General features: G+C 46.1%; 2 protein-coding genes across 2 annotated transcripts in view; both read right to left on the minus strand.

The window, feature by feature from the left end:
* rpl27 (ribosomal protein L27) overlaps positions 1–15586 on the minus strand; it is a 106671-nt gene that overhangs the window by 54881 nt on the left and 36204 nt on the right. The window lies entirely within an intron of this gene.
* Positions 1–15586, minus strand: part of cacng2a (calcium channel, voltage-dependent, gamma subunit 2a) — a gene marked incomplete at its 5' end in the record, with an annotated part of 52594 nt that overhangs the window by 10120 nt on the left and 26888 nt on the right. The window contains one exon of the mRNA XM_079281523.1: positions 5089–5175. Coding sequence (XP_079137649.1) covers positions 5089–5175 — 87 coding nt within the window. The remainder of the gene's footprint in view (positions 1–5088; positions 5176–15586) is intronic.

A 15586-nucleotide genomic window follows, 5' to 3' on the forward strand; every position in this document is an offset into this window, starting at 1 on the left:
GCTCATGAAACCTGTGTTTATCAAACTCGCCTCAATATGGATGTAAAATAACATGAAGGTTTGATAGCGGGATCATTTCTATGTTGTGATACAAATCACGTGTTAAGAAGTCATATTGTAATCAATTGTAAAAAGAGTTTGACAAAACAAAAACTCGTACATTTCAAAGAAAAATATGTTCTCAGTGACTTTTAAGTAAATGATGAATTGTTTCTTTGCACTGGAGCTACCATTTCACAAAATGACAAAAAGGTCCAACAAACATGACCCTGCATTGTTTATATCCATGTCTACACCAAAAGTCTTCTTCTTCACTGGCTTTGTTGACGTATTGGTTCATTTGTTGCTGTGTTACTGACACCAACTAACAATCAGCAGAAAATTGTGAAAACATGCTCAAAACTCTCATAACAATGTTGCTTCATATTTCTGAATATTTCTCAGAAAGATTTGAGTGGTTTGAGTGACCGGGTCAGGGGTCCATTCCAACCTCAAAGGGCTAAAACAACAACTCAAGATTGAATTGCCCAAAAGTATTCTCATCATCTTCTACAGTGCAAAACAAACGCAGAGTAAATCTATTGTGTTCTTTTATTTCTTTATCTTGAAGCAGCTGGAAGTCATTTTACTTTTCATTGCATGAGGATCAGCTTCCCTTCTGGCTTTTCACACTAAAGCTGTTTTTATTTTGATATGTTGAGCACAAACAGTCAAACCTGACATTCTACTGCTTCATGTTTGGAAATAAAAAGAGGACACAAAGCATGCACTCTTACACTTTGATGTAAACATTTCAATGTTGATCTACGGGATTATTCTTATACTTTATATTCCTGTGAAAGCAGTGTGTGTGTGTGTGTGTGTGTGTGTGTGTGTGTGTGGGGGGGGGGGTTCACAGTAATTTACTAATAAAAGTTACTGTGTTTCTGAGATCTGTAGATTGTACATTATCTTGCTGGTGAAGCTGCTACCAGTAAAATACTGTCATTTTACAGCAAATGACTGTATGTCTTGTCTTTTGCCTTTATAGGAGATACTGAACATTGTACCTTACAGGATGAAAATGCTGCCTGTAATTTTACAGTAAAGTTATAGTGTTTGCTGTTACATGATGAATAAATGTGTGCATGTGAAACTGGTGTGCGAGGATGCAGCCGTCTCTTGATGATGCCCCGGTGACAACGCGGCACCGTGTATTATAATCTTTCTTTGTAATGAGGACACACTCTCTCATCTCTGTGTTTTACAAGCTGCGACGTCTCACTATATTCCCTGTGAATAAGATATGAAGTTAGAGTGCCGGCGCTCACTCGGTCAACCAGGACAAAACTGATTGGCTTTTAATGTATCGTCCGTGTCTGTGCTCCCGTGTTTCACGTATCGCTCGATGGATTCCTTATTTGTTGTCTTGGATACCGCTCGAGGAGCAGGATGCTCAATGTCACCGCGACCGACTGGGACACCTGCTGAAGGAAACACAGGGGCTGGATGTTAACTTCCTCGCCTGCTATACTGTATTATCTACCCGTCTGACAAGCTCATCTCGGGTCACGTAATGTACAAGCTGGCAGCAGAGACTCTGCAGTGGTCGACAAGCCAGCGATGCCGCTCTGCCCTACAAGCCCCTGCGTGTCCTGCTCCGGACCCATTGATTTTATCGGGCGACGCAAACGCCAGTTCAGGCCAGCGTCCAGTCTGCCGCGAGGCCTCAGGGTGACACGGGCTGTGACAGGCCTGCCCTTCTGTCATCAATGTCAGCGAATACTCTCAGACGAACGCATGCAAACACCAGAGGCAGAGATCAACGCATGCTCGGGGGGGGGGGGGGGGGGTCAGATTGTTTTTCTCGCCCAGTGGGCTGCTGGGCGAGAAAAACAATCTGACAACAAGCAAATACGCAGCCTGAAGCAGCAGAACATGTTGTGGCCAGCAGTGAGAGAAACACGAGACTGAATACAAACCATAAAACTATTTTAATGAGTCAGCAGTGAAATGATGGAAGAGGTTCTGCACACAGTTTTCATATGAAAGCTGAAATAATAACTCATGTATTTTCATATTTAATCGTCTCGGTCATTAAGCCAAAAATATGTTCTGGTTCCTGCAGGATTCTCTGCTGTGCCGTGTTCCATAGCTTTGTAAAGTGAATATATTTGAGTTTTGGACTGTTGGTCAGACGAAACCTTGCACTCTGGGAAGTTGTGACTTGTATTACTTCACGGCAATTTCATAGACTCAACAATTCGTCTGTAATAATTAATAATAATAAAGTTTGTTTTGTTGAAGCAACAGTCCAAAATCACAAGTTTATTTCTTCTCACATCAGAAAAGCAGCTGGAAGCTGTCACAATGACTAAAATAGTTGTTTTTTGTTGATATGATTTATTATCATGATGATATACACACCAGCATGCATCCATAGGAGTCAGACACACATCCCACCTCCCCTCACGTGATCTCCCTCTCGCTATTACACTGAATTGATGTCTTTCAGTTTAGCATGAGTAGCTTGCATAACGGGGCGTTGTTTTCCCTTCTTTCTTCTCTCTCAGCTGCTTAGCGCCCAGTAGAGCAGTGGATGATGGGAGCTCCGACACGGCATGATCTAAAAACCCACCGGCGCTTTAGTGTGCCTCAGCTGGCTTATATAACCCCTTGTGGATGTGCAAACTGCCTCGCTATTGGGAGAGCTCACGGAACAGACACACAGGAGCTGCTGATATGCGAGTTATGTATGTGTGTGACAGCAGAGCAGAGTGTGTGTTTGATGAAGCGCGTTTTGCAGAATGCAGTCAGATTTGTGTGTTTTCCGCTCAGAAGTCACAGCACTAAATATCTCCCTCCTCCTCCTCCTCCTCCTCCTCCTCTCTACGCTGTGTGATGACATCACCGGTGTGTCCCCTCGATTTCTGGACCGGTGAGCTCCCCGGTGATGTCACTTCCGCCGTGGCCTTCACCTGAAGTGACATCATTTCTGTTGCATAACTAACCCTCTGCCCCCCCCCCCCCCGTCTCCTGTGAGAGCAGCTTCTCTCTGTCTTTGACCACCCAGAGGCGCCGTGAAACTCCGCATTATGGAAATACCAGGTGTGTGTCCGTGAAATGGAAATGGGCAGATACAGAAAAATACATCACACCCCCCCAAGATGCTGCTCTGTGAACTCTTCATGAACCCCTTTATCCAGCTTGACGCTCTGAAACGCCAGGTCTCACTTTCAATCCAGAGAGATGGCAACAGGAGCTGCACAACTCCTGACATGAAACATTCTGGGTGTGAGGCTGAAGAGAGGCAGAGCGTGAGAGACAGCGATCGAGAGAGAGGCCTGACCTATATAAGAAGGAGGCTGAAATATTTATGGATGCGAGTGTCCTAATTGGCAAGCCACTGGGAGCACTGCGGCCTTCTCCTCCAATCACAGCCAGGGAAGAGGTTAACACACACGTGTGTGTGCACACACACGCACGGATGCAGGCGAGCGCCGGTGGTCCGAGGGGCCAGAGCGAGGCCTCCACCCCGCGACCCCGCGACCCCGTCGTCCCCGGCCTGAGAGACGCCTCTTTACGAAGACAGATCTGCCTTCGCAAAGGGCTCCGACGTTGTTCGAATCATTATCAGAGCTGTTATCATAACTGTCCTCTCTGGCACATATGGACGGGAACAACCGCTCAGAACAGCCTAATTGGCTGGGCTTAATCTCCGGCACTGTCACGCACTGCTCTCTGAGAGGCCTCAATTACTGTCCCTGCTGATGGACATGAAGACACGGACACTTTCTGACTTCTACTTTCAAACCGCTGCGGGCTGTAGCGGTGAGGAGGGAGGAGGAGGAGGAGGAGGAGGAGGAGGAGGAGGGAGGAGGAGGTACCACTTCAGGGGTCATCGGGGACTAAAGTTAACGTGGCTTTTTTATCAAATATACCAAAGAAATCCATTTTATAACCACTGTTTTAAGTTACTTGACAAATGAAATCTATTTCACATTACGTATTACTTATGGAAAGAAGTCTGAGTACAGGTGTAGGCTACTAATGTGTCCGTGAAAAAGTCGTATAAGTCCTTTCGTGTCTCCAGCTGTTTGAATGTTCACAAGTGATGTCACTTGAGTCAGCGTCCTTTGAAGACTACAAGTTTAAACTCCACAAACTGTTACTGGGATTGACTCAAATGTAATCCCGTACACGACTCGCACAGACTGCTACTGTGTTACATGTGTCTGTGTCAACAACGGGTTTCCGATGCAGTGACACTCTCCAAATAAGTTTCTCTGTCAAAGCTGCTTTAACAGATTGCCTCACAAGCGAAGAGAACGTCCAAATCGGAAAAGAAAGTCCTCCTGATTGGACCAGATCAGCAGAACTGCAACATGTCAGTTATTGTCCTTCCAAAATCAAAACTAAATCAAAATCTGCCAAAGTGAAAGCAGATTTACTGATTCAGTGTTAATACAACGCTCTTTAAAATACTCATGATTCATTATAGAGCTGCAATAAACACATATTCATTTTGACCGGTAATGAAACAAACATTAAATAAAACAAACTTTAAATTTGAACTCGAGATGTTGCTGTTTAACTCGCTGACTTCAGGAGTCTGTTATTCACAAATGAGCATCTCAAACACACAAATCGGCCAATCAGAAGAGAGTGTTGAGCTGGCGATAGTAACAGTACATCACAAGCTCCGAGTCGTTGTTGTGATTCTTTTTAGGATTAGCAGGCAAATGAGTTGGACAAGCATCTCTGTCTTGCTTGCACAAAGAGAAAGAGAGCAGAAATCAATGGGCTGTGTTTACAGGGTACACAGCCCACTGTAACACTGCACGTGGTGTTACACACAGCCAGGCAGTAAAAACAGACGAGCTGCTTGGCAGGACTCAGCCCGGCCGGCCCTCCAGTGACACACGGGCCAAGAGCCGCTCCTGGCTCCGGTCTGACACGGAGCTCAAAGTGGGACAGATTTTAAAAGTAGTCTGAGAATATATCCAGAGAACTTTGTGTGGGGGATGGAGGGGGGGGGGGCTCCACAACTTCAGCAGCAAAATCTGATGTGCAAATAGGATTGATATGTGTGAAAAGAGGGAGACTCACGTAAGAAGTACTCAGACGGGTCCGCTTCGTAGTTCGTAGTTTCCTCAGGAAAGTGGTCTATCTGTTTACACATCCCTTTGAGGTTTCCTGTTGGGGGGGGGGGGGGGGGGGGGGGGACAGAAAGAGTTCAGTGACGTTCACACACAAAACACACCAACATGACACAAACTTATACCTTTTGTAGTAACTCACAAAAACGCTTGCAAGTTCCTATATGTTGTCAGCACAGTTCATAGAGGACCCTTAAAATGTCTCTCGCACAGACCAGGAGATGCTCCTCTGAGCGCCAGGGCCTCTCCGGCAGCAGGTGGCGGCTTGTGAACAAGAGCAGCGCAGCTGGTGCGACCTGGAGCCGCTCCAGCTGCTGTGCATTGGGAAACCTCATCTCTTAATGCTCCTTCATTTGGCTGACACCTCGCCCGGCCCGGCTTCTCTGTCCATCCAGGAAGCGGCGCGCCGGCATCCCCTCGCCCTCCCACTTCCTGCTGTCCGCTCTCCTCTATTTGCAGCCTCTCGGCGGCGTTTTGGCATTGATGAGAACAAGAGGATGTCAAATGTGTACATATTGTAAAGCGCTCTGAGGCAAATTTGTAATTTGTGATTTTGGGCGATACAAAAATAAATTGAATTGAATTGAATGAGGTCACTCAAGGTGGCGTGGCGGGGGAGGCGCCCATAAGGCGGCCATTACCGCGACCTGCTGCTACAGCGAGGAAGGCAGATGCCTGGGCGTTTGATTGGACCAGATTAGCGTTTTCATTAACTTCTTCATCTCCTCTCCCTCCAGCGTCCCTCTAATTAGGCGAGCAGGTGTTGGTTGCCATGGTGCCAGGTGTTGCCGAGGAGGTTTTGGCAGTGAGGCATGATGGGCACAGCGGGGCGCGGTTATTACTTTGTGAATGGCCCACATGCAGTGGAGAGAGAGAGAGAGAGAGGACCCCCCCGGTGATGACCACTCAGACATTAGACAGAGTGTCACCTGGAAAAAAAGAGCCATCAAAGCGCCTTCGATCCGCTCTCCCACCTGCGTGCAGGATTTGTGTCGCAGCTACCTGCGGGCCGGCAGCCGCCGCCGCCTGTTCAGAGACTCGTGTATTTAGATGTTTGTTTTGATTGTCTCGATGTCGAGTTTCCACCGAAACGTGGAGCAAAACTCAGAAAATCAGTGCAAGAAGATGAGAATTAATGTGCGTTTTCAGTGGAGGTTTGAATGCACGCTATGCAGGAATTGTCTCTTCCTGTTTGTAAATGCAACATTCTCAAGCGCACGCGGCCTTTCCGTGCTTGCAAGACCACAGCCCAGCAGTGTGTCACCTGCAGCATCACATGCGGCGGTGAAAGCGAAAGCCGACCTCAGGCTCACTCTTGTTGTGGAACAAGCTTTGTCCCCTTGGACTTTTGTCTCGCTATTGTTGCATTTTTTGGGGTATAGCTTCCTCTTGGATGCATGTTGCTCATCCACTGCCAGGCTGACGCCCAGAAACGTCCTGAACACAGCAAAGTAATAATAAAGAAATGCAAAATCGAGGCTGCATATACAGACACAACCAAGGCAAGGCAAGTTTATTTGTATAGCACATTTCAACAACAAGGTAATTCAAAGTGCGTCACATGAAACCATTAAAAGCATCAAAACATAAGGCAAAAGAAAAGGAGATTTTAAAAACAATTAAGAACAGTGTAAGAAATAAAATGCAGTAGTAAAATGCAGAAATGCAGGAAATTGATGAATATATGAATTGAATGTGGTTCAATTAAAGGCAGCAGCAAACAGAAAAGTCTTCAATCTTGATTTAAATGAGCTGAGGGTCTCAGCAGACCTGCAGCTTTCTGGGACTTTGTTCCAGATATGTGGAGCAGAAAAAGTGAACGCTGCTTCTCCATGTTTAGTTCTGACTAAAGCAGGGAGACAATGCAGCGGGAAAGAGGAGGAGGGATAAATATAGGAAGGGCAGCGAACAGAGAGGTTTTGAAGGACAGAGAGGGAAGATGGAGTGGGAGGTGGAATCAGTTTTAGGCCTCAGTAATTGCTGAGCCATGAAAAAGCCCTCCAGAGTTCAACGGCCCTGCACAGTTTTGAACTCAATGCTCTGATATACGACACAAAGCTAAAGGAGATTAGAGAGCTCGTTCCAATCAGCTGGAAGGTGATCTCTGTTAACTAGCGCGGTGGCATGAAGCTCACAGTAATCCGCCGAAGCGTTGGTGGCAATGTTCCCTCTAATTTTTCATGTGTCTGGGCATACACACAAGCTCCCTGAGCACACTGAGGACCACTGTGAGCAACATCAGATGTGCACGCTGTGGCCACACACCAGTATCACACCTGTTCAAAACCTTGGATCATAGCAAGTTACATGGCTTATTAAAAGAATCAAATTACAGCAGCAATTTTCACTAGTTTACTTTTAATATAAGTGATTTGACAAACTTTAAAGGAAAAAGACAAAAATCTTGTTGTTCATGAGATGTGTAGTATGTTTTATGTGAGAGTCCTGCTTGGCCATGGGAAGAGTCTTGCTTTGGCCTGTGTGAGGTCCTGTTGTGGCCTGTGTGAGGGTCCTGTTCTGGAAGAAATGATACATATACACCTTTCAGACGTAACATTTTGTTCACATTAAAACATTCACATTTTGCACAATGACGTGTGCTGTAGCTTGTGATACAGTGTAAATTCCTGTAACTCTGTCTGTAAAATATGTAATTACTCAGTTTTTTATTATCATTTATACTACCCATAAATTATCTAGTAGTAACATCATTTAATGATTAATATCCATAAGTAAAAAATCTTAATAAATGTCACTAGAATATGCACAAATCTGACTTAAATTTTACCTTATTTTTCACGTCTGTCCTTCTCACTTCTCCAATGGTTGTACACTTTGTCCAGGTTGATGGCTTCGTCTGCTTCTTGCTTTGACTTTATGCGCATCAGCTGGTCCAAATGTGCCACTTCAAGACGATTTCTGGATGCTGTTTTGATACGATTCATTAAACTGAATCCTCTTTCACAATCTGCACTGGAAGCTTGAAATGTAGCACAAATATCCACAAGCTGTGAGATCTCCGACAGCCATTCCATCTTAAAAGAACCACATTTCTTTTTTCCAATGGCTTGGTGAGTGGATGTGTCGCTGCCCGTTCGTTTCGCCATGATAAGGGGTTAGCATTTGCGTCTCGTAACTCCGCCGCACTGTTGTTAGCTAGCTAACCTGCACGGCGCGAATGGGCAGGGCAATAGTGTCAATGCTATGATTGGCTGCGTAGCGTAAGTGAACCGAATCGTATCATTGGCTGGACACCTGTCACTCACGGAGTTACGTTGCAAAATAGTACAGAAAACAAAATTATTATTATTATTATTATTATTGGTTTAATTGATTAGATAAGATTAGGACTAATATTAGATATTAATTAATACGTTTATGTTGAATTTTATTTTATGCGCTGCATAGATTTTCTTGTGCGCTGAGAATGTGCGAGCAGTGCGCGATTGCTCAAGCGCGCAGCTTAGAGGGAACATTGGTTGGTGGAGATGCTCGGCAGCTAGCTGTAGCAATCCAGCTGTCAGACGTGAGCTGGTGCATGCTGTAGGTGTAACCCCTCCACCTCCTGCAACGACTCCCCCAGGCTGCTGCTGGAAATAACACCGTGTTCCTCTTCAACTTGCCCGCTTAAATGAGCTCTAAATAAGTTGTTTCCAGATGAGGAGCGCGCACACACTTGTGCCGCCTCTCGGAGCATATTTCACAGAAAGATGACTTGCGTTTACATACGACTACGTCGCACGCTCCCGGTGGAGCTGTCTGAGCAAACTAGCAGCAGCGGCAAGCCCACAGAGCACCGTGTGTGTGTGTGTCTTAACTACGTTATCAAGTGGGTGTAAGATTTGGTTTCCAGCTGGCCGTCCCATCCGCAGTTGTGCGATTTTGTAATAGCAGCTGTGGAGAGTGGCCTGTTGGGGGAACCACTTCAATTAGCGTGCTGAAAGATTTATGTGACACTGAACCGCTCCAAACGGTCCTTTTCTTGTCAGACATGTAAACTCAGCAGGATGGTAAATGTTTTATAATGGCATTTTCATTTCGGAGACCTCCCCACGTGAGTGTGAGCGCGGGGCCGAGGCGTGGAGAGCGCCGTCTGGCCATTAGGATCTTTGGCTGTTGAATGGAGAGCTGCTACCGGAGGCTCAGGTGTGTAGCGGGTCAAAACACTTAGCACTTGAAGAGGAACACCTGTATTCACTGAGCAACACTTTCAGCACAGAGCGCCGGATTAAAGGCCTCCGTGTTTAAAGTCACACGGAACCTGTGTCTTGCTTTTGCCCGTTTTCACATTTAGTTGACAGAAAGAGGCAGGAGAGCGACATTTTTAAGGGCTTTAAAGATCCCAAATGTTTTGGTAACTGTTCAATTACAGCCACGTGAATCAGGATTTGTGCACTTGACACAAAAACAGGACTAAAGAGTCTACAGTGGCTCTGTTCAGCTGTACCGAGCATGTTGGCGGCGTCATGTCATTTAGTTGATTTAACAGGTAATTGGGACTTTGACTTGATGATGAAGCTGGTTGAAAAGTCAGATGAACACCAAAGTTATGGGAGATTTCATAACATTTCATCGTTGTTGTTGAAAATATTAAATATTTCAGACCTGACTGACAGACTGACATTGACATCCCTGATCTATTGTGCGATGTTGCAAAAAAGTGTGCTGAATGCTGTTCAAACATCTTGGTTCGCAGCAGAATTCAGTCGGGTTTTAATATTAGAATACAAGAAGGCAAAGGTTTTGTTCATTTTCTGGCATTTAATTCTCTAAAGACAAACATTATGATGGGAAGAATTAGCTAACAAGGTGAAAACATGTTCTCCCCGACATTAAGGGCAGTGAGTCAAGCTTGTGATTGTGTTGCCTTTAATCACTGTTCGAGTCTCAGAGGGCTTCAGACCATTTAAAGACAACTAATGAGAACCGTCTGAACTCTAAACCCTCGTCGAGAACAAGGTTTTAGGATCGTGTTGAAATGCAGACGGTGCCTGACTGAACAGTGTAATAATAATAATCAAGTACCAGCCCAGTCACTGCTGTGCCCCCCTACAGTGGGAATGAGCTGTGGGCTAGCCCCCCCCCCCCCCCCAATCCTCTGCAGCCATAAAGCACTTCATTACCACAGAGCCTGCAGAGACAGAGAAGCACTCAAGAGTGGAGTGCAGTGGAGAGAAGGGGGTTGTTGTGGGGGGTAGATTTATGGTTGCCCACCACAGCGAGGCTCTGGGTCTGCTCCTGAGGGTTTATCCGGTCAGCGGCGAACCCATAACCACGGGGAGAAGCTATTCCTGGGCCGGTGACGTCGCTGTGTTGCTCTTTATTGGTGTTTATAAAAGGAAAAGAGAAGCTTTCCCCTGGCGGATGTTCACATATAGGCGCAGGGCAGCTGAGGCTGAGCTCTGCTGAATGAGGAAGCCTTCCAAGGTTTAGGTGTTGACTGGTTAAAAGAGGGTTTTCTTCTGCTTGTTGCTACCACCAGCATGGCCCCTGGCTCCTGGTTATTAGGCAGCAACAGGAAAAGTAAACCCTCATTTTCTCTCTGGCCATCTTCCTCTGAGTGGGAAGTTTCTGGCCTGCTGTGGAGGACTTCCTGCAAGTTTTAAGGCAACTTCTCCCACCTTGACTCACACCAAACTAAATGAGGTCATGAAAGTGTTACGCTGAAGCTTTCTGTAAGTGACTTGCGTGCTAATTGTTATTTGTGCAATAACTATCATTGGTCATGTTCTCTTTTTATGAATCATTAGGCTATTTGTAAGAGGTGCTTGTGGCAACGACCAGCGCAAGCAGCACTCTGCTAGTTTGGTGCAAAGTTGGGAGGTTAATGCTGACGAGATAACGCAAAGAATAATGTTGTTGGTGGAAGTTGGGTCTGAAGGGATGTGCTGAGAATAGACGGTCCAGAACCACACGTGTTTCTGGCGCCGCATCACTCCGCTGCCAATCTCCCAAACTTAACACACCGATGTAGCACTGTATGAACCGCTTCTCCCTCAATCCATCAAACCCCAGGAGGACAGCAGGACAGAGATGTTGATGAAACCGCAGCCTCCGATTTGAGAAGTGCCACGTCAGAGTGCAATGCCATTACGCACGGCCGTCAGCTTTGTTTACCTTCATTAAATCCTGTGCAAAAATAAAAAACACACCAGGCTGCCACATGATAACTGCACACACCTCCACATACATCAGTTACAAACTTGCAACTCTCCAAAACCGACCATCCCGCCCACCTGACGCACGCTCTCTTTTTTTCACTCTTTCACTCATTCTCTTCCCTTTTCGTGTGCAACACTACCTTCAAGGAAGGTAGTGTTGCACACCTTCGCTCTGTGCTAAGAGGTTACCTCATAGCCACTGAATTGTCAACTTGTGTTGTTTGTGTTTTGCAAATGGAGATTTTAAGACACTTCCAGCTAAGATACATATGTTCACTGATAGAGCCTCTAAGGACACTGACCCTAAATAATGTGAAATAAATAAACAAGACTGGACCGAAGGGTTGAAAGTCCTGTGTTTGTTTGACCCATCCGACGACCACATCTTCCCCCTTTATGGAATGTTACATCTTCATATCCATCACTTGTCTTCCAGAGCAGTTGCGTCTAATAAGGAAACCGATGGATTTACATTGTAGTTACTTGAAAAACTGTGTTATACAAATAATAAAGGGTTACTTATGCGTCGGTATCAGACGGCGAAGGGCGTGACAAAGCATCGGTATTTAGCGCCCTGGGAATGAGAACGGGCTGCATTCCCAGGGTGCGTGAATAACGATTCTGTCTCTCCATCGTATTCGCATCGGCTGTCATCACACTGTACATATGTGCAGGGTGGAAAGAACCGGACGAATCCCTCCTGGACGCCCGAGGAGAGAGACACCCTGGTGAGGCCTGCCCACACACACACACACACACACACACACACACACACACACACACACACACACACACACACACACACACACACACACACACACACACACACACACACACACACACACACACGAAACCCTCAAACAGCAATCCAACATGATCACAGCTGCCACAGCGCTCCAGACAGAGACAAAGGTTTGATGAGACACAAACACGGAGGAGGTGCATGATGGGAAGGGGAGGATGGAGTGAGGGGTGATGCAGGGGGCTCAGGAGGACTCTTGACTGAGTAGGAGGTGCCGTTTCAAAAGAGTTAGAGAGAGAGAGAGAGAGAGCGAGAGAGCGAGAGACAGAGAGAGAGAGAGACAGAGAGAGAGAGAGAGAGATTCAAGCCCACTTCTGATTCGTCAGTGGGCGGCATTCTCAAAAACTTTCCAGGCAGCCGCCGAGTGCGTCAGCATCCAGAAACCCTCTCCTCCTCTCCCCTCGCCCACAACCTCCTCCTCCCACCTCCATCCTCAGTCCCTACGGCAGCCGTTGCCATGTGGACATCAGAACCGGTTGCCATGGATATAGCTACCTGGGATGGGAGAGGATCACATGGACGGAGCCGGCGGTGAGGTGTCTTTAACCCCTGGACACACACAGCGGCTTCAGTGACACAGCATGCAGCATTGGTCAGCTGCTGCTACAGTACCGGCACGGCAGCCTGCGAGCTCGTGCTCGCTGCACACAGCAGGTGTGCCCGCGTCCTTTCGGGTCAAACACATAAGCGGGACTATAGCACCGAGCAGCCAATGGAAAGAGATAGATGGCACGCACCGGCCATTTAGCAGCACAAATGAACACAGAGGGCGTTGCAGCACTCTCATGTGCATGCATGTATATGTATGTGCGTATAAATCCCCTGTGGTTGAAAAGGTAATGGGTTCACGCATGTTACACGCTGACATGTCCCCCCCCCCCCCCATGAACAGCTGCCCTAGCAGCAGCGACAAGAGCCCTAATCGCCTTATTCATCTTCATAATCACACCTTATTCATCCTTATAATCACTATATTCATCTTGGTAATGACCCCGCTAAGGCAGGGTGGCCCATACGTCTCCCCCTCTCCCATCACACACACACACACACACACACGCACACACACACACACACGCACACACACACACACACACGCACACACCAGACAACACAGATGTAGCTTCTCCGCCTCTGAAAACATGCTTTTTTCATGTCAGTGCTGCTGCAGACGTGTTGCGTGAAGACTTAAAGACACAGTGAAATGGCAGGTGGAGCATCTTAAGTTTAAGTCATGTGATGTGTCGTAAAGTGAAACAGAATTAGTGAGCCTTTTAAAATAATTTAAAAAGGCATCTGATCAAACTGGTCAATGCACTAGAACCTTCCATGAATGCCTGTTTGCCTTCACTCAGGTGGAGGAAAACACACAAATGAACGAATTCCCTTTTTAGAAATGTATACAAGGTAAACTAATGTCCAGACAAACCTCCAGCCATCATCATCCATCATCATTTTGTCGTATAACTTCCCGTCTACACCGGATGTGAGAATGTGAAGCGTCGTGTAGACTGATGGATGGATGGATTACTGAAAGGGTCGACCCGGCACGGACCAGGTGGCCCTCCTGGCTATCACCTGCAAAATGTCACTCAAAAAGCCATGAACCAACTATAAGAGACTTAAAATGACCACAAAGAAACATAAAACCACTATATAGAGAAACAAAAGACTACAAAGAGACCAAAACAACTAACCGCTCCAAAAAGACACGCAGAGACCACAAAGTGACACAATGACTACAAAGAGAAATAACATTACCACAAAGACACACAAACTACAAAGAGACGTATAGAAATTAGGTTTTGGTTCTCATCCATGAAACTTTTCTTTTCAGCTTCTAGTTGTAATCTAGTCTTAGTCCTGCTGTACAGACATGTCTGAATGAACCCCTCGTCTCGCCCACAGAGCCGTGACATGAGACAATGTTTATTGAAGGCCGCTAAAAACTTTATTACAATGTCAAAGCTATTTGGATCGATTTATTGTTACCTCTGGAACAAAAACCCTGAAGTTCTGGTTTCCCTGATGAGTGAGGTTAGCAGGATTCTCCAGATCGCATTTGATTGGACATAATTTATGTATTTATGTATACACCCCCGAGTGCAGGATGAGTCATGTGAAACGTTTTACCGGAAGAGAAACAGAGAGGGATTTAGAGATATAATAATAAATTCAAAAAATGTATACATTTGACAGGTACATGGAAAGCACTCATTTCTCTGTCTTTAATGCTGCAAAGGTGCGAAAAGACGAACCAAGTAGAATACAATATTAGCAGTTTTGCAAATAAAGATGTATCTTGCAGTCTGTGGAGAAGTTGGCAGGTAAGTAACACAGCAGCTGTAGGTGATGTGGGAGGCAGACTAATGGAGGCTGCGAGGTGCCGTCAGGTTTCGGCTCGTTGGAGGATGACTGACAGATGTTAGACAGTCATTTGACCTCCCGCGGCTCGGCTCCGAAACAAAGCCGATCCTTTCTGCCCCTGAACGCCGTGATGTCCGTCTGTCTGAGAGCTGCTGCAAAGGTCTGCGGGTCTGTTTACTCCTGAGATGATGTGTTGATGGAGAAGAAGTAGGAAGGGAGGTAGACATCCACCACCAAAGGAGCAGCGAACCCGTAGGGAGGCTAGAAACCCCTCCATCATATTCGTTTCACCTCGCTGCTTTCTCGACTCTTCTCCTCCAATCACTATTCATAGCCTCCTGTTTTTATACTGTGAAGAAACGTAATGTGCATTGTTCCCACTGTATTGCCCTCCTCTTTCCGGGCGAATTCCTGACCCTTAACTGCTCATGAGGTGGAACTAAATACAAGTTCCAGGTCTCGAGGGGGTGGCAGCCAACATGCATTTTAGAAAAGCAACGAAGTTTGTTTCAAGAAACCAGTAATATTGTGATTCAGAACATACGACCTGCGTGTTTTTGCTTTATTTATTTAAGAGACTCTCCTCCTGGGAAGGTAGATGACCGCATCAGTCGTTTCAGCAAGTGCCCCAAAACAACATGCCGTGTGTTTAATTGACAAAGCCTGAGTAGTTGTGATGGGAGCAAAGGAGGAAGTCGGGTGAGATTATTGTAGAGCGACATCGTTTGCATACAGAGGAGGTCGGCTGGATGGATGTGTCCATGAAACCTCAGACTTAAATCGCTGTATGTTTACCGTTTACCATCAGTCAACAAAGCTCCCCTAACATTAACAAAGTGGTCACTTTAACCCAAATTATGATCCTAAACCGAACCAAGTATTTGTGCCTAAACCTTAACATTAACAGTAGCCATCATTGTCGCATTATAAACCTGATTTTAACAGTGATTTGTAACAGTTATGGAAACAAATGATGTCGTAGGGCTTCAGATCGGGTCATGGTCATTTAAGTTGGAAGACATGATTATTATTATTTCTCTTTGTACAAAGTGTTTTGGAGCAATATGTGGGAGCGGGTCTGTCGCCTCTCGTCCTCCAATCTGTCGACTTCCTACTCTGCC

Source organism: Melanostigma gelatinosum (genome assembly GCF_949748355.1).
Source record: "Melanostigma gelatinosum genome assembly, chromosome: 13".
NCBI lineage: Eukaryota > Metazoa > Chordata > Actinopteri > Perciformes > Zoarcidae > Melanostigma > Melanostigma gelatinosum.